Genomic DNA, 18631 nt, shown 5'->3' with positions numbered 1-18631 from the left:
CACAGGGTCAGTGTGTGTGTGTACACAGGGACTGTGTGTATACACAGGGTCAGTGTGTGTGTGTATACACAGGGTCAGTGTGTGAGTACACAGGGTCAGTGTGTACACAGGGTTAGTGTGTGTGTGTGGACAGGATCAGTGTGTACACAGGGTTAGTGTGTGTGTGAGTACACAGGATCAGTGTGTGTGTACACAGGGTCAGTGTGTGTGTACACAGGGTCAGTGTGTGTGTGTATACGCAGGATCAGTGTGTGTGTACACAGGGTCAGTGTGTGTGTGTGGACAGGATCAGTGTATACACAGGGTCAGTGTGTGTGTGTATACGCAGGATCAGTGTGTGTGTACACAGGGTCAGTGTGTACACAGGGTTAGTGTGTGTGAGTACGCAGGATCAGTGTGTGTGTACACAGGGTCAGTGTGTACACAGGGTTAGTGTGTGTGAGTACACAGGATCAGTGTGTGTGTGTGGACAGGATCAGTGTGTACACAGGGTTAGTGTGTGTGTGTGTACACAGGGTCAGTGTGTGTGTGTATACACAGGGTCAGTGTGTGTGTTTATACGCAGGATCAGTGTGTGTGTACACAGGCAGTGCAGCCTGTTGCAGGCGGTGTTGTGTTGCCCCCTCCGGGCCGGAGGTGGCGCTGTCTCTCCCCCAGTGGCGGCGGTGCCGGGCCGGCTCCGGGATGGTGTTCGAGGCGCTGGTGGCCGAGCTCCTCAACCGGGGCCTGGGGGATTATGTGGAGGAATCTGGACAAATCTCAGCTCAAACTGGGCATCTGGGGAGGTAAGGAGCCGGGAGCCGGGAGCCGGGAGCCGGGGGCCGGTCCCAATCCGGAGATTCCATTAAACCGCAAGCTGCCGGTTGTCAGCTTCCGGCTCCCCCCCCCCCCCCCCCATGACCCCACTCCCCCCCCATGACCCCACTCCCCCCCCATGACCCCACTCTCCCCCCCCCCCATGACCCACTCTCCCCCCCCCCATGACCCCACTCCCCCCCCCCCCCATGACCCCACTCCCCCCCCCCCCCCATGACCCCACTCCCCCCCCATGACCCCACTCCCCCCCCCATGACCCCACTCCCCCCCCATGACCCCACTCCCCCCCCCCCCCCCCATGACCCCACTCTCCCCCCCCCCCCATGACCCCACTCCCCCCCCCCCATGACCCCACTCCCCCCCCCCATGACCCCACTCCCCCCCCCCCCATGACCCCACTCCCCCCCCCCCATGACCCCACTCCCCCCCCCCCCATGACCCCACTCCCCCCCCCCATGACCCCACTCCCCCCCCCCATGACCCCACTCTCCCCCCCCATGACCCCACTCTCCCCCCCCCCATGACCCCACTCTCCCCCCCCCCCATGACCCCACTCTCCCCCCCCCCATGACCCCACTCTCCCCCCCCCATGACCCCACTCTCCCTCCCCCCCCCCATGACCCCACTCTCCCCCCCCCCCCCCCATGACCCCACTCTTCCCCCCCCCCCATGACCCCACTCTCCCCCCCCCCCCCATGACCCCACTCCCCCCCCCCATGACCCCACTCCCCCCCCCCCCCCATGACCCACTCCCCCCCCCCCCATGACCCCACTCTCCCCCCCCCCCCCATGACCCCACTCCCCCCCCCCCATGACCCCACTCCCCCTCCCATGACCCCACTCCCCCCCCCCCCATGACCCCACTCTCCCCCCCCCATGACCCCACTCTCCCCCCCCCCATGACCCCACTCTCCCCCCCCCATGACCCCACTCCCCCCCCCCCATGACCCCACTCCCCCCCCCATGACCCCACTCCCCCCCCCCCATGACCCCACTCCCCCCCCATGACCCCACTCCCCCCCCATGACCCCCACTCCCCCCCCCATGACCCCACTCCCCCCCCCCATGACCCCACTCCCCCCCCCCATGACCCCACTCCCCCCCCCCATGACCCCACTCCCCCCCCCATGACCCCACTCTCCCCCCCCCATGACCCCACTCCCCCCCCCATGACCCCACTCCTCCCCCCCCCATGACCCCACTCCTCCCCCCCCCATGACCCCACTCCTCCCCCCCCCATGACCCCACTCTTCTCCCCCCCATGACCCCACTCTTCTCCCCCCCCCATGACCCCACTCCCCCCCCCATGACCCCACTCCCCCCCCCATGACCCCACTCTTCTCCCCCCCCCCATGACCCCACTCCCCCCCCATGACCCCACTCCCCCCCCATGACCCCACTCCCCCCCCATGACCCCACTCCCCCCCCATGACCCCACTCCCCCCCATGACCCCACTCCCCCCCCATGACCCCACTCCCCCCCCCCATGACCCCACTCCCCCCCCCCATGACCCCACTCCCCCCCCCCATGACCCCACTCCCCCCCCATGACCCCACTCCCCCCCCCCATGACCCCACTCCCCCCCCCCATGACCCCACTCCCCCCCCCCCATGACCCCACTCCCCCCCCCCATGACCCCACTCCCCCCCCCCCCAATGACCCCACTCCCCCCCCCCCATGACCCCACTCCCCCCCCCCCCATGACCCCACTCCCCCCCCCCATGACCCCACTCCCCCCCCCCATGACCCCACTCCCCCCCCCATGACCCCACTCTCCCCCCCCATGACCCCACTCTCCCCCCCCCATGACCCCACTCTCCCCCCCCCCATGACCCCACTCTTCTCCCCCCCCCATGACCCCACTCTTCTCCCCCCCCCCCATGACCGCACTCTTCTCCCCCCCTCTCCCCCCCCCCCTCCCCCTCCTCCCCCCCCTCCCCCTCCCCCCCCCCCCCCCCATGGACCCCCCCCCCATGGACCCCCCCCCCATGGACCCCCCCCCCCATGGACCCCCCCCCCCATGGACCCCCCCCCCCATGGACCCCCCCCCCATGGACCCCCCCCCATGGACCCCCCCCCCCCATGGACCCCCCCCCCCCATGGACCCCCCCCCCCATGGACCCCCCCCCCCATGGACCCCCCCCCCCATGGACCCCCCCCCCCATGGACCCCCCCCCCCATGGACCCCCCCCCATGGACCCCCCCCCATGGACCCCCCCCCATGGACCCCCCCCCCCATGGACCCCCCCCCATGGACCCCCCCCCCATGGACCCCCCCCCCATGGACCCCCCCCCCATGGACCCCCCCCCCATGGACCCCCCCCCCATGGACACCCCCCCATGGACCCCCCCCCCCATGGACCCCCCTCTTTCCCCCCCCCAATGGTCCGCCCTCTTTTCCCCCGCCCCATGGTCCCCCCTCTTTTCCCCCGCCCCATGGTCCCCCCTCTTTTCCCCCGCCCCATGGTCCCCCCTCTTTTCCCCCCCCATGGACCCCCCCCCATGGACCCCCCCCCATGGACCCCCCCCATGGACCCCCCCCCATGGACCCCCCCCCCATGGACCGCCCCCCATGGACCCCCCCCATGGACCCCCCCCCATGGACCCCCCCCCATGGACCCCCCCCCATGGACCCCCCCCCATGGACCCCCCCCCCCATGGACCCCCCCCCCATGGACCCCCCCCCATGGACCCCCCCCCATGGACCCCCCCCCATGGACCCCCCCCATGGACCCCCCCCATGGACCCCCCCCCATGGACCCCCCCCCATGGACCCCCCCCATGGACCCCCCCCATGGACCCCCCCCATGGACCCCCCCCCCCATGGACCCCCCCCCCATGGACCTCCCCCCCCCATGGACCTCCCCCCCCCCATGGACCTCCCCCCCCATGGACCTCCCCCCCCATGGACCCCCCCCCCCATGGACCCCCCCCCCATGGACCCCCCCCCCCATGGACCCCCCCCCCATGGACCCCCCCCCCCATGGACCCCCCCCCAATGGACCCCCCCCCCCCATGGACCCCCCCCCCCATGGACCCCCCCCCCCCATGGACCCCCCCCCCCATGGACCCCCCCCCATGGACCCCCCCCCATGGACCCCCCCCCATGGACCCCCCCCCATGGACCCCCCCCCATGGACCCCCCCCCATGGACCCCCCCCCCATGGACCCCCCCCCCCATGGACCCCCCCCCCCCCATGGACCCCCCCCCCATGGACCCCCCCCCATGGACCCCCCCCCCATGGACCCCCCCCCCCATGGACCCCCCCCCCCCCATGGACCCCCCCCCCATGGACCCCCCCCCCCATGGACCCCCCCCCCCCCATGGACCACCCCCCCATGGACCCCCCCCCCATGGACCCCCCCCCCCATGGACCCCCCCCATGGACCCCCCCCCATGGACCCCCCCCCCATGGACCCCCCCCCCCCATGGACCCCCCCCCCCCATGGACCCCCCCCCCCATGGACCCCCCCCCCCATGGACCCCCCCCCCCCATGGACCCCCCCCCCCATGGACCCCCCCCCCATGGACCCCCCCCCCCATGGACCCCCCCCCCATGGACCCCCCCCCCATGGACCCCCCCCCCATGGACCCCCCCCCCCATGGACCCCCCCCCCCATGGACCCCCCCCCCCCATGGACCCCCCCCCCATGGACCCCCCCCCCATGGACCCCCCCCCCATGGACCCCCCCCCCCATGGACCCCCCCCCCCATGGACCCCCCCCCCCATGGACCCCCCCCCCCATGGACCCCCCCCCCCATGGACCCCCCCCCCCATGGACCCCCCCCCCATGGACCCCCCCCCCCATGGACCCCCCCCCCCATGGACCCCCCCCCCCATGGACCCCCCCCCCCATGGACCCCCCCCCCCCATGGACCCCCCCCCCATGGACCCCCCCCCCATGGACCCCCCCCATGGACCCCCCCCCCATGGACCCCCCCCCCATGGACCCCCCCCCCATGGACCCCCCCCCCATGGACCCCCCCCCCATGGACCCCCACCCCATGGACCCCCACCCCATGGACCCCCCCCCATGGACCCCCCCCCATGGACCCCCCCCCCCATGGACCCCCCCCCATGGACCCCCCCCCCCATGGACCCCCCCCCCCCATGGACCCCCCCCCCCCATGGACCCCCCCCCCCATGGACCCCCCCCCCCATGGACCCCCCCCCCCCATGGACCCCCCCCCCCCATGGACCCCCCCCCCCCCATGGACCCCCCCCCCCCATGGACCCCCCCCCCCCCATGGACCCCCCCCCCCCCATGGACCCCCCCCCCCCATGGACCCCCCCCCCCATGGACCCCCCCCCCCATGGACCCCCCCCCCCATGGACCCCCCCCCCCCATGGACCCCCCCCCCCCATGGACCCCCCCCCCCATGGACCCCCCCCCCCATGGACCCCCCCCCCCATGGACCCCCCTCTTTCCCCCCCCAATGGTCCCCCCTCTTTTCCCCCGCCCCATGGTCCCCCCTCTTTTTCCCCCCCCATGGGTCCCCCCTCTTTCTCTCCCCCTCCCCCATGGTCCCCCCTCTTTCCCCCCCCCCCCCCCAATGGTCCCCCCTCCCCTCCCCACATGTCCCCCCCCACCTTCCCTGTACATATTCTTCACTCTCCGTTTAGCTGTCCTCTCCTCTCCACAACGTGGGCATAAATGGGTGTTTATCCCAGCCGGTTTCTGGTTGCGATCCCGCTCTCTCTAACTGTATCTACCCGTGCAGGAAAGTAAAGTTGATGTAGAAGATCAGCCACATCCTCATTGACTGGGTGGGGCAGACCAGAGGGGCCAAATGGCCTACTCCTTCTCAATCACATGTACTCACAGTGGAAGAATGGGGCTGCGCTCGGAATGAGAAATCTGCAAGTTGGAGGAGTTTAGTGGAAAGGCTGTGGAGGCCAAATCACTGAGTGTCTTTAGACAGAGATAGATAGGTTCTTGATTAATAAGGGGATCAGGGGTTATGGGGAGAAGGCAGGAGAATGGGGATGAGAAAATATCCACCATGATCGAATGGCGGAACAGACTAGATGGGCCGAGTGGCCTAATTCTGCCCCTATGTCTTGTCTTATGGAAAGGCAAACTGGGAATCTGAGAGCACAAAGAAATGGAAAGATATTATTGCATTTTGAAAGCTAAATTGTTCTTAAGGAGGGTAACCAGACAGGAATGCAAAAGGCGACAGGTGTGTCTCATTGTCGCATCATCTGTGACAGACAAATAAATCTTTCCCAGTTGGTTGACACATGGTTTTTCGTTATTGCAGTGCAAACAGCACATCCTATTGTGGGAAGTCACGTTGTGTAAACAGGATCAGCACTAAGTTAGGTCACCTCGCCTGATGGTGAGGGATAGGTATTGCATCAAGTAGTATAATCAGGAGCGCTCAGATCAGCACTGAGAAAATGCTCTCTGAATACCCACGACCTCTACCATCTGGAAGGACAAGAGCACCAGATTACTGGGAACCCCACCACCTGGAGGTTCCCCTCCAAGTCACTCACCATCCTGACTTGGAAATATATCGGCCGTCCCTTCGCTGTCGCTGGGGCAACATCCTGGAACTCCCTCCCTAACAGCACTGTGGGTGTACCTACACCTCTGGGACTGCAGCGGTTCAAGAAGGCAGCTCACCACAAGGACACCTAGGGATGGGCAATAAACTTTGGCGTAACCAGCGACGCCCACGTTACATAAATGAATAAAAAAAAGGTCGAGGAGAATGAGCAGGAAATACTTTGCGCACACAGTGTGATCGAGATTCCCCTGTCTAAAGGCTATGGAGGCTGGGGAAGAATTGGAGCTTGCCGGATCCCGATCACTTGTTACACAAGGTTACCTAAGGCAAGGGGCAAAGGCAGATAAGTGGAATGAAGTGTCAATCATTTTCAATCGAGATGGAACCCGAGGTCGGGAATTTATGGGGTCCCAGTTATGCTGGAAAATTGGAGAGGGAGATTCTGTGAATACGGAGGATGCTTCTGGGATCTGGAATGGCTGGGCATTTGGGATCATTGTGGAGTCAGGTCTCTGGTCCGGTCTCTTGAAAGTAACAGATTAGAGAAGCGTGGACTGGGATAGACATTGAGCTCCTTGGCAGCAACATAGTGTCATTCAGTGCATTGCTGGTCAGTTTGGTGACTTCATTAACACACTTATTATTCACTTCAGCATACTTAAAAGTTCGTGGTTTACCCAGTTTGTTTTTGATGAGAGATTTCCTCAGGCCTCAGAAGTTGTTGATACCAACCAAACTCACGGGAAGTGGGGCGACACGGCGGCCTCACGGCGCAGAGGTCCCTGGTTCGATCCCGGCCCTGGGTTGCTGTTCGTGTGGAGTTTGCACATTCTCCCTGTGTCTGCGTGGGTCTCACCCCCACAACCCAAAAGATGTGCAGGTTAGGTGGATTGGCCACGCTACATTGTCCCTTAATTGGAAATAAATAATTGGATACTCTAAATTTTAAAAATAACTCCTGGGAAGTGACTTTAATCTGTTCTCACAATGACCATACGCACACTGCACTTCACAGGACTTGCCTGGGCCAGTGTCGAATGAAGAGAGATCACCACCTGTGATCATAATTGTGACTTTCACAGTCTCTTGGTGAAAGAAACTCTCAACTCATCGTTTCCCCCCCCCCCCCCCCCCAACCCTTCCTATTTGGTTGATTTTGACATTACATTCTCGGCAGTCCTATAAGGTGCACATAGAACATAGAACGATACAGCGCAGTACAGGCCCTTCGGCCCACGATGTTGCACCGAAACAAAAGCCATCTAACCTACACTATGCCATTATCAATCCATATGCTTATCCAATAAACTTTTAAATGCCCTCAATGTTGGCGAGTTCACTACTGTAGCAGGTAGGGCATTCCACGGCCTCCCCACTCTTTGCGTAAAGAACCTACCTCTGACCTCTGTCCTATATCTATTTCCCCTCAGTTTAAAGCTATGCCAGCCACTTCCATCCAACGAAAACAACCTCAAGTCCATCAGCCTTTCCTCATAAGATTTTCCCTCCATACCAGGCAACATCCTGGTAAATCTCCTCTGGATTCCGAATGCAGTTCAAGACTTATTGCCAGAGTTTGAGGAAAAAGCTTCCTGCTCAGTTGGTGATGTAAAAAAATCCTTAATGAAATAATTAAAAGCTTCCATCGGCAAATTTATCAATTTTACACTGTAATGAACTTTCGATGCATTCCATATTTAGTTTTAAAGCCATATTTTGGATTTCAGATACATATGTTATCGAGGCAGAAATGTTTTTTTCCAAAAGGCATTCTGAGTAATTACATTTTTTTCATTAACCGAGACAATGAAAAGTTGCCGTGCACCATTCCCACTAAAAAATACTGATCATTGTCACACGTTTAAACAAAAGCATGGTGCAGGAATCAGGTTTGTACCCAGGGAGCATAGACCGCAGATAAGATTCCTGATGAGATATAGTTCGATATATTGTCCTGAACACCTCCGTGTCTCTTTGAAGCATCTTTCCAATGCTTTACAGATCTAGGAATTCTTACTCCTGAATCCTTTGACCTCCACATCAGTAACACCTCCATTTAATACATTTCCCCCAGTGCCTAATGTGAACCTAGGCTGCCACTGTACAAAGATGAGGCTGAATTTCCTGCTTAGCCCGAGGTTTTGAGATTGGGGTGTCTGGATCTTTTTAATTTTACCGCTGAATGGGAGAGTGTCAGGACAGTCATTGGATTTCTCTTCATTGTCGAGTTTTTTTCCGGCGGCTGTTGTCTTTCTGACTTACCAATGTGCTTTCTTCCAGCTGGTTTGGTTTGCTGAGAGTTGGAGTTTGGGGTAGAGTGCATTGTTTTTAAAAAAAATATATATTTTATTCAAGATTTTTGGCCAAACATAACAGTACATAGTGTTTCTTTTACACAACAATAAAGCAATATAAATAACAGTGGCCAGTTTTAAACAAATAAATAAATAATATATAAACAAAAACAGAACTGAATGGCAACTGCCTTTTCCAAAATAAATACTCTCCAAAAATACAATCCAACAATCCAATATACAATTACCTATAACAACTACCTATACATATTATACATCTACAATAACACCTCTGAGAGTCCGTTCGTATTTCTTTGGTGACAACGGCAACGGCGCGTCACCATTGCTTGTAGGCTAGTCCCCCTGCAGGACGCCCTCTCCAATCTCTTCCACGCCGCTCCCTCCCCCTCTCCCATCCACTTACACACCATTGAAACATTGGCGGCCCAGTAGTACTCACTTAGGCTCGGTAATGCCAGCCCCCCCGTCCCTACTACGCTGCAAGAATCCCCTCCTCACTCTCGGGGTCTTCCCAGCCCACACAAAACTCATAATACTCTTCTCGATTCTTTTGAAAAAAGCTTTCGTGATCACCACCGGGAGGCACTGAAACACAAAAAGGAATCTCGGGAGGACCACCATTTTAACCGCCTGCACCCTACCTGCCAATGACAGGGACACCGTGTCCCATCTCTTAAAGTCCTCCTCCATCTGTTCCACCAACCGCGTTAAGTTAAGCCTGTGTAATGTACCCCAATTCTTGGCTATCTGGATCCCCAAGTAACGAAAGTCCCTTGTTACCTTCCTCAACGGTAAATCCTCTATCTCTCTGCTCTGCTCCCCTGGATGCACCACAAACAACTCACTTTTCCCCATGTTCAGTTTGTACCCTGAAAAATCCCCAAACTCCCCAAGTATCCACATTATCTCTGGCATCCCCTCTGCCGGGTCAGCCACATATAGCAACAAATCATCCGCATACAGAGATACCCGGTGTTCTTCTCCCCCCCCGCCCCTGAGTACGCCCCTCCACTTCCTGGAACCCCTCAATGCTATGGCCAGGGGTTCAATCGCCAGTGCAAACAATAACTGGGACAGAGGACATCCCTGCCTCGTCCCTCTATGGAGCCGAAAATAGTCAGACCCCCGTCCATTCGTGACCACGCTCGCCATCGGGGCCCTATACAGCAACTGTACCCACCTGATATACCCATCCCCATAACCAAATCTCCTCAGCACCTCCCACAAATAATCCCACTCCACTCTATCGAATGCTTTCTCGGCATCCATCGCCACCACTATCTCCGCTTCCCCCTCTGGTGGGGGCATCATCATTACCCCTAGCAGCCTCCGTATATTTGTATTCAGCTGTCTTCCCTTCACAAACCCAGTTTGGTCCTCATGAACCACTCCCTGGTCACAATCCTCTCTCCTCATTGCCATTAACTTGGCCAGAATCTTAGCGTCCACATTCAGGAGGAAAATGGGCCTGTAGGACCTGCATTGCAGCGGGTCTTTTTCCTTCTTTAGGAGGAGCGATATCGTTGCCTCTGACATAGTCGGGGGCAACTGCCCCCTTTCCCTCGCCTCATTAAAGGTTCTCATCAGAAGCGGGGCCAGCAAGTCCATATATTTCCTATAGAATTCAACTGGGAATCCGTCTGGTCCCGGAGCCTTCCCCGCCTGCATACTCCCAATCCCTTTCACCACCTCCTCCGTCTCAATCTGTGCTCCCAGTCCCACCCTCACCTGCTCCTCCACCTTGGGAAATTCCAGCTGATCCAGAAAGCACATCATTCTCTCCTTCCCATCCGTGGGCTGAGCTTCATATAATCTTTCGTAAAATGCCTTGAACACTCCATTCACTCTCTCCGCTCCCCGCTCCATCTCTCCCTCCTCATCTCTCACCCCCCCTTATCTCCCTCGCTGCTCCCCTTTTCCTCAGTTGGTGGGCCAGCAACCTGCTCGCCTTCTCCCCATATTCGTACTGTATACCCTGTGCCTTCCTCCATTGTGCCTCTGCATTACCCGTAGTCAACAAGTCAAATTCTACATGTAGCCTTTGCCTTTCCCTGTACAGTCCCTCCTCCGGTGCCTCCGCATATTGTCTGTCCACCCTCAGAAGTTCTTTCAACAACCGCTCCCTTTCCCTACCCTCCTGCTTTCCTTTATGTGCCCTAATAGATATCAGCTCCCCTCTAACCACTGCCTTCTGCGCCTCCCAGACCACTCCCACCTGTACCTTCCCATTATCATTGAGTTCCAAGTACCTTTCAATACACCCCCTCACCCTTAAGCACACCCCCTCATCTGCCAATAATCCCATGTCCATTCTCCAGGGTGGACGCTGTTGTTTTTCTTCCCCTATCTCCAGGTCCACCCAATGTGGAGCATGATCCGAAATGGCTATAGCCGTGTACTCTGTCCCCGTCACCTTTGGGATCAGTGCCCTTCCCAGAACAAAAAAGTCTATCCGTGAATAAACTTTGTGGACATAGGAGAAAAACGAAAACTCCTTACTCCTAGGTCTACTAAATTTCCAGGGGTCTACTCCTCCCATCTGCTCCATAAAGTCCTTAAGCACCCTAGCTGCAGCCGGCCTCCTTCCGGTCCTGGACCTCGATCTGTCCAGCCCTGGGTCCAGTGCCGTATTAAAATCTCCACCCATTATCAACTTCCCCACTTCTAGGTCCGGGATTCGTCCTAACATACACCTCATAAAGTTGGCATCATCCCAGTTCGGGGCATACACGTTCACTAATACCACCGCCTCTCCTTGCAATTTACCACTCACCATCACGTATCTGCCCCCACTATCCGCCACTATAGTCTTTGCCTCAAACTTTACCCGCTTCCCCACTAGTATGGCCACCCCCCTGTTTTTTGCGTCTAGCCCCGAATGAAACACCTGCCCCACCCATCCTTTGCATAGTCTGACCTGGTCTATCAGCTTCAGATGCGTCTCCTGAAGCATAACCACATCTGCCTTAAGTTTCTTTAGGTGTGCGAGTACCTGTGCCCTCTTAATCAGCCCATTCAGCCCTCTCACATTCCACGTGATCAACCGGGCTGGGGGGCTCTTTACCCCCCCACCCCCCCTTGACGACTAGCCATCTCCTTTTCCAATCCAGCGCCTCACCCGGTTCCCACGTAGCTGTATCTCCCCCAAGCGGCGCCCCCCCGCCCCGGCCCCCCCCTCATACCAGCTCCCCCTTCTCCCCAGCAGCAGCAACCCAGTTAACCCCCCCCCCCCCCCCCCCGCTAGATCCCAAACTAGCGTAATTGCACCCCCCATGTTGCTCCCAGGAGTCAGCAAACTCTGGCCGACCTCGGCTTCCCCCCGTGACCTCGGCTCACACTGTGCAAGGCCCCCTCCTTCCTGCTTCCCTGTTCCCGCCGTGATTACCATAGCGCAAGAACAAAGCTTTTGGCCCCGCCCCCAATGCCCTCAGCTCCTCATCCTCCCTCCCCCACGACATGGGGAAGAGAGAAAAGTTACAGGGTCGCAGGATTAACAACTTGGGAAGTCATCTCTTCCCTCTTTCCCCCCCCCCCTTCATCCCACATATTCACCCCCCCACTTTGTCCCAAACGTTCTTTTTATGGCCCGCTCACTCCAGTTTCCCCTCGACAATAAATGTCCACGCCTCATCTGCCGTTTCGAAGTAGTGGTGTTTCCCTTGATGTGTGACCCACAGTCTTGCCGGTTGCAGCATTCCAAATTTAATCTTCCGTTTGTGCAGCACCGCCTTGGCCCGATTAAAGCTTGCCCTCCTTCTCGCCACCTCCGCACTCCAATCTTGATATACACGGATCACCGCGTTCTCCCAGCTACAGCTCCGAGTTTTCTTTGCCCATCTGAGGACCATCTCTCTGTCCTTATATCGGAGAAATCTCACCACTATGGCTCGAGGAATTTCTCTAGCCCTCGGTCTTCGCGCCATAACTCGATAGGCTCCCTCCACCTCCGACGGGCCCGTCGGGGCCTCCGATCCCATTAACGAGTGCAGCATCGTGCTCACATATGCCCCGACGTCCGCCCCTTCTACACCTTCGGGAAGACCTAGAATCCTTAAATTCTTCCTCCTCGCATTATTCTCCAGCACCTCCAGCCTTTCCACACACCTTTTGTGTTGTGCCTTGTGCTTCTCCGTTTTCACCACCAGGCCCTGTATGTCGTCCTCATTCTCAGCAGCCTTTGCCTTCACGACCCGAAGCTCCTGTTCCTGGGTCTTTTGCTCCTCCTTTAGCCCCTCAATCGCTTGTAATATCGGGGCCAACAGCTCCTTCTTCATCTCCTTTTTGAGTTCTTCCACGCAACGCCGCAGGAACTCTTGTTGGTCAGGGCCCCATATTAAACTGCCTCCTTCTGACGCCATCTTGCTTTGTGCCTGCCTTCCTGGCCGCTGCTCTAGAGGATCCACTGCAATCCGGCCACCTTCCTCTCTTTTTGCCATCCGTGTCCAGGGGGGAATTCCCTTCTGGATTACAGCACAGTGTTTTTTGCCGTTAAAATTGCCGTTGGGGCTCCTATCAAGAGCCCAAAAGTCCGTTCCACCGGAAGCTGCCGAAACGTGCGTCTCAGCTGGTCATCGCCGCACCCGGAAGTCTCGGTAGAGTGCATTGTTGATATTTGCCCACATCGGGAATGTTTGAAAACTACTGACGTTTTGAAAAAAGCTCATCCATGGGATATGAACAGCACTGGATTAGTTAGTACCCCCGTAATTGCCCTTGAGCTGCATTCTTGAACCGCTGCAGTCCCATATGGTGTAGGTACATCCACAGTGCAATTTGGGATGGAGTTCCGAGAACCTCACCCAGTGACCGTGAAGGAGCATTGAGATAGTTGCACAATGGTGTGTGTCTTGGAGAGGCACTTGTGTATGGTAGCAGTGCCATTTACCGCTGTCTTCGTCCAAGATGGTAGAGGTCATGGGTTTGGAAGATGCTGTGGAAGGATCTGTGGTGAGTTGCTGCAGTGAGTTGCTGCAGTGCATCTTGTCGGCGGTAGAGACTGTGCACTGGCAGTGAAGAAGGTGAAAGTTTAAGGTGGTAGATGAGGTGCCAATCAAGTGGGCTGCTTTGCACTGATCGATAGATAGAACATACAGTGCAGAAGGAGACCATTCGGCCCATCGAGTCTCCACCGACCCACTTAAGCCCTCACTTCCACCCTATCCCCAGAACCCAATAACCCCTCCTAACCTTTTTGGTCACTAAGGGCAATTTTCAGCAATGGCCAATCCACCTAACCTGCATGTCTTTGGACTGTGGGAGGAAACCGGAGCACCCGGAGGAAACCCACGCAGACACGGGGAGAACATACAGACTCCGCACAGACAGTGACCCAGCAGGGAATCGAACCTGGGACCCTGGTGCTGTGATGCCACAGTGCTAACCACTATGCAACCGTGCTGCCCACTGTTGAGCCTCAGGAGTATTGTTGGAGCGGCACTCATCTAGGCAATTGGAGAGTATTCCATCACACTCCTGACTTGTGTCACAAAGATGCCAAACAAGTTACGGAAGCTGCAGAACTCTGAGCCCTTGACCTGAGCTTGCAGCTGCAGTGTTTACATGGCAGTTCCAGTTCCGTTTCTGGTCAATGGTAATAGTTAAGTCAACATTCGTACAAGCCAATACCCAAGACATGTAATTGTGGCCAAGAGCTGTTACTTGTGTGAGTTCAACTTTGAAGTAGCGGTTTTGGTTTTGCTTGTTCCTGTTGCTTTTTTAAAAAAAAATTTCACACGTCTCTGAAAATATTGCAAGCAATTTCCTGTATTTACAGGAAAGAGTTGATTTGAGACCTTTATTACATAATTACAGTCACTGTGAATCCTGATGACTGTGATTTTGTTGCAGGAAACGTCGTCCTTGGCAACCTGAAAGTCAAAGAAAACGCACTGGTAAGTATTTAATTTTTCAGTTTCTGCTTTGTTTATATTTCTTTAGAAATATTATTCTGAAAGTTATTGAGTTTGTGGTTGAGAGCAAACAGGATTCGGATACTCTGGAATGGGCAGCCTTGTGCTTAGGGAGTTTATTGGATGTCCTGTATCAGTTTTCAAAATAAATATTTCCGACATTATGATGCATAATTGGGACAGCACGGAAGAAGGCTCTCCAGCCCATCATGGCGTGCTGGCTCTCCTAAGGAGCAATTCACGTCCTGCCACTTTCCCACGTCCCTGCACGTTCCTCCTCCTCCGATTAGCGTTACGCGAGGAGGAGTATTTGGAAATGGGGTCCAGAAAGGAGACCCCAATGTAGCAGGAAATTTAGGAGTTAAACAGACGGAAATTTAGGAGTTAAACAGACTGAGGGGAGTAAAAAACCTACCAGCAGAGAGTCCGAGGGAAACGCCCACCTCTGGCCGAGTTACATTGCCCCAGTCAGAATTAAACTCGTTAGTGGGAATACACAGGATGCCCCTGATCCATTGTTCTTTGGAACACTCCTGTCTGACCGGCTATTAGCCCATTACAGAGTCCGATGGCTTCTTTGCCCGTCAATGGGAGGTCAGTTGTTTATCAGTAGCATGGCTCTGTTCTTTTGTATCAACTGGAATGGGCAATCAAACAGCCAATATAACAATGATAGGTTCAAGTCGGGAAACCACAGCAGAGAATCTTTGTTTGAGGGGATAGAACAGTACAGCACAGAACAGGCCCTTTGGCCCTCGATGTTGTGCCGAGCAGTGTCCGAAACCAAGATCAAGCTATCCCACTCCCTGTCATTCTGGTGTGCTCCATGTGCCTATCCAATAACCGCTCCGACTCCACTATCACAGCAGGCAGTCCATTCCACACCCTAACCACTCTCTTGAGTAAAGAACCTACCTCGGACATCCCTCCTATATCTCCCACCCTGGATCTTATAGTTATGCTCCCTTGTAACAGCTACATCCACCCGAGGAAATAGTCTCTGAATGTCCACTCCATCTATCCCCCTCATTATCTTATAAACCTCTATTAAGTCGCCTCTCATCCTCCTCCACTCCAAAGAGAAAAGCCCTAGCTCCCTCAACCTTTCCTCATAAGACCTATCCTGCAAACCAGGCAGCATCCTGGTAAATCTCCTTTGCACCCTTTCTAATGCTTCCACATCCTTCCTATAATGAGGTGACCAGAACTGCACACAGTATTCCAAATGTGGTCTCACCAGGGTCATGTATAGCTGCAGCAGAACCCCGCGGCTCTTAAACTCAAGCCCCCTGTTAATCAACGCTAACACACTACAAGCCTTCTTCATGGCTCTATCCACTTGCGTGGCAACCTTCAGAGATCTGTGGACATGAACCCCAAGATCTCTCTGTTCCGCCACATTCCTCAGAACCCTGCCGTTGACCCTGTAATCCGCATTCAAATTTTTTCTCCCAAAATAAATCGCCTCGCACTTATCAGGGTTAAACTCCATCTGCCATTTTTCGGCCCAGCTCTGCATCCTATCAACGTCTCTTTGCAGCCTACAACAGCCCTCCACCTCATCCACTACTCCACCAATCTTGGTGTCATCAGCAAATTTACTGACCCACCCTTCAGCCCCCTCCTCCAAGTCATTGATAAAAATCACAAATAGCAGAGGACCCAGCACTGATCCCTGTGGTGCACCGCTGGTAACTGGTCTCCAGTCTGAACATTTTCCACCCACCACCACCCTCTGTCTTCTATGTGATAGCCAGTTGCTTATCCAATTGGCCAAATTTCCCTCCATCCCACACCTCCTTACTTTCTTCATCAGCCGACCATGGAGAACCTTATCAAACGCCTTACTAAAATCCATGTATATGACATCAACTGCTCTACCTTCATCTACACACTTAGTTACCTCCTCAAAGAATTCAATCAAATTTGTGAGGCAAGACCTACCCTTCACAAATCCATGCTGACTCTCCCGGATTACGCTGCATCTTTCCAAATGGTCATACATCCTATCCTTCAGGACCTTTTCCATTATCTTCCCGACCACCGAAGTAAGACTATCTGGCCTATAATTACCAGGGTCATTCCTATTCCCTTTCTTGGCACGAGGAACAACATTCGCCGCTCTCCAGTCCTCTGGCACGATCCCCGTGGACAGCGAGGACTCAAAGTCAAAGGCACTGCAATCTCATCACTTGCCTCCCAAAGAATCCTTGGGTATATCCCATCTGGCCCAGGATGGGTGGAGTTTAGAGAGAGGTCATGAAAGTTGCCACGATGCAGGCTTTTGAAAAGGGTTCTGAACGACTGCCCCTAACAGAAAACAGATTGCTTCCTCAATGCAAGTATTGGCTTTGCCTGTCTAAGTGGAACGAGAGCTGCATGTTTATTTAAAGTGGTGTTTGATGGGAACTAGTGTGTAAGTTAAGAAACTACATGTAATCTGAAACTACATGTAATATGTTAGTGTTAGAGTTGAAGTTGAAATATTTTGTTTCAGAAAGTTTGTTTATAAAACAACTAATCCTGATATCTTATAGTATCGCTCCTGGAATGAACTGATCTTTCCGCCCTGCATTAAAACTTAAAAAGGTTATTGCTCTGGTTCAGTGTCTCAGCCGCGGTTGAGAGCTGACTAGGCATCCGTAACATTAGAAAGTGTAGAGAAAGGAATGGCACAGAAGGAGGCCACTCATTATAAATATGGGAGAAGGAATTTCTAATTGAGGCTGCGTCATGTTACTTGTGTGGGGAGCCTGCAACCTGTGTAGCTTCTGAATTCTTCCACTGGGCCCTGTTTTGATGTTTGATTATATTCAATTTTGATGGGAATTATGTTCAAATATATATATTTTTTTGTTTGTTCCATCCAACCAAAATGATTATTTATTTTTTCCACTCTTCTTTCCAAACAGAATGATTTAGATGTCCCTTTCAAAGTCAAGGCTGGACAGATAGGTATGTTATTTTGGCTTTGCTCTTGAACAATGAGTTTTTGACCAGGTAAACCACTGAGCTTGCAACTTTGCCAAAGTTTTGATTATCTAAATAAGTAGCCATGCCTCTAAACTTGCTGTTTGGCAACTGGAAAATATCTACACAATGTTAATATTCCACATAGTTTGGCTTTTCATTGTTAAAATTATACTCATTTGCAGTTGATTACATTTGAGTGGTATTGTGAATTGCTTTTTGATGCAGTAGAGTAGTGCAAGGAAGTGGAAATGTTGAGGTTTTCTTAGAGCAAAATAGGAAATGTTCAATGTGTGCAAATTGGACAAGCTATTGAACCAGCGCCATTTGCCATAATGTGCGGATCCCTTGGTGGGAGTATCATAGATTATCATAGAATTTACAGTGTAGAAGGAGGCCATTCGGCCCATCGAGTCTGCACCGGCTCTTGGAAAGAGCACCTTACCCAAGATCAACATCTCCACCCTATCCCCATAACCCAGTAACCCCACCCAACACTAAGGGCAATTTTGGACACTAAGGGCAATTTATCATGGCCAGTCCACCTAACCTGCACATCTTTGGACTGTGGGAGGAAACCTGAGCACCCGGAGGAAACCCACGCACACACGGGGAGGATGTGCAGACTCCGCACAGACAGTGACCCAAGCCGGAATCGAACCTGGGACCCTGGAGCTGTGAAGCAATTGTGCTATCCACAATGCTACCGTGCCACCCATTTAGTGACAGCTCAGAACCGGCTGGGAAATCCAGCCAGAGGTGGCAATCCATCAGAAGAAATCCTGCAAAAGAGGTGAGACCAAAGATTTCCCAGTTTTGCAAACAAGAGAAGTGGGAAATTTATTGTGTTCAGTGAACACTCATTTCTCCATCACCATTTATGGAAAAATAGTGCTTATTAACCTCTTCCCTATTTGTCCGACATTGCTGTACTGATTGTGCTTTCCAAAAGAAATTTGACAAACTTTCACGAGTAATTAATTCTTGGAAATGCTGTCAGACATCCTGTGTTGAAAGTTGAAACTTCCTGGGCAATTCCTAGGGCTTCCACAGGGTCCTGACGGGCATCTTCAGTGCCTGGTCTCCCAACGATTAGAGAGTT

General features: G+C 55.4%; 1 protein-coding gene across 1 annotated transcript in view; it reads left to right on the top strand.

Moving 5' to 3' along the window:
- Nucleotides 1-676: 676 nt before the first annotated feature.
- vps13c (vacuolar protein sorting 13 homolog C) overlaps nucleotides 677-18631 on the top strand; it is a 473104-nt gene continuing 455149 nt past the window's right edge. The window contains 4 exon segments of the mRNA XM_072493103.1: nucleotides 677-744; nucleotides 746-785; nucleotides 14498-14541; nucleotides 17472-17514. Coding sequence (XP_072349204.1) covers nucleotides 685-744; nucleotides 746-785; nucleotides 14498-14541; nucleotides 17472-17514 — 187 coding nt within the window. The 5' untranslated portion in view covers nucleotides 677-684.

Source organism: Scyliorhinus torazame, chromosome 30, assembly GCF_047496885.1.
Source record: "Scyliorhinus torazame isolate Kashiwa2021f chromosome 30, sScyTor2.1, whole genome shotgun sequence".
In the NCBI taxonomy this organism is placed as follows: domain Eukaryota; kingdom Metazoa; phylum Chordata; class Chondrichthyes; order Carcharhiniformes; family Scyliorhinidae; genus Scyliorhinus; species Scyliorhinus torazame.
Note: the sequence above shows the minus strand (reverse complement) of the source record. Positions and strands in the feature narration are given on the sequence as shown.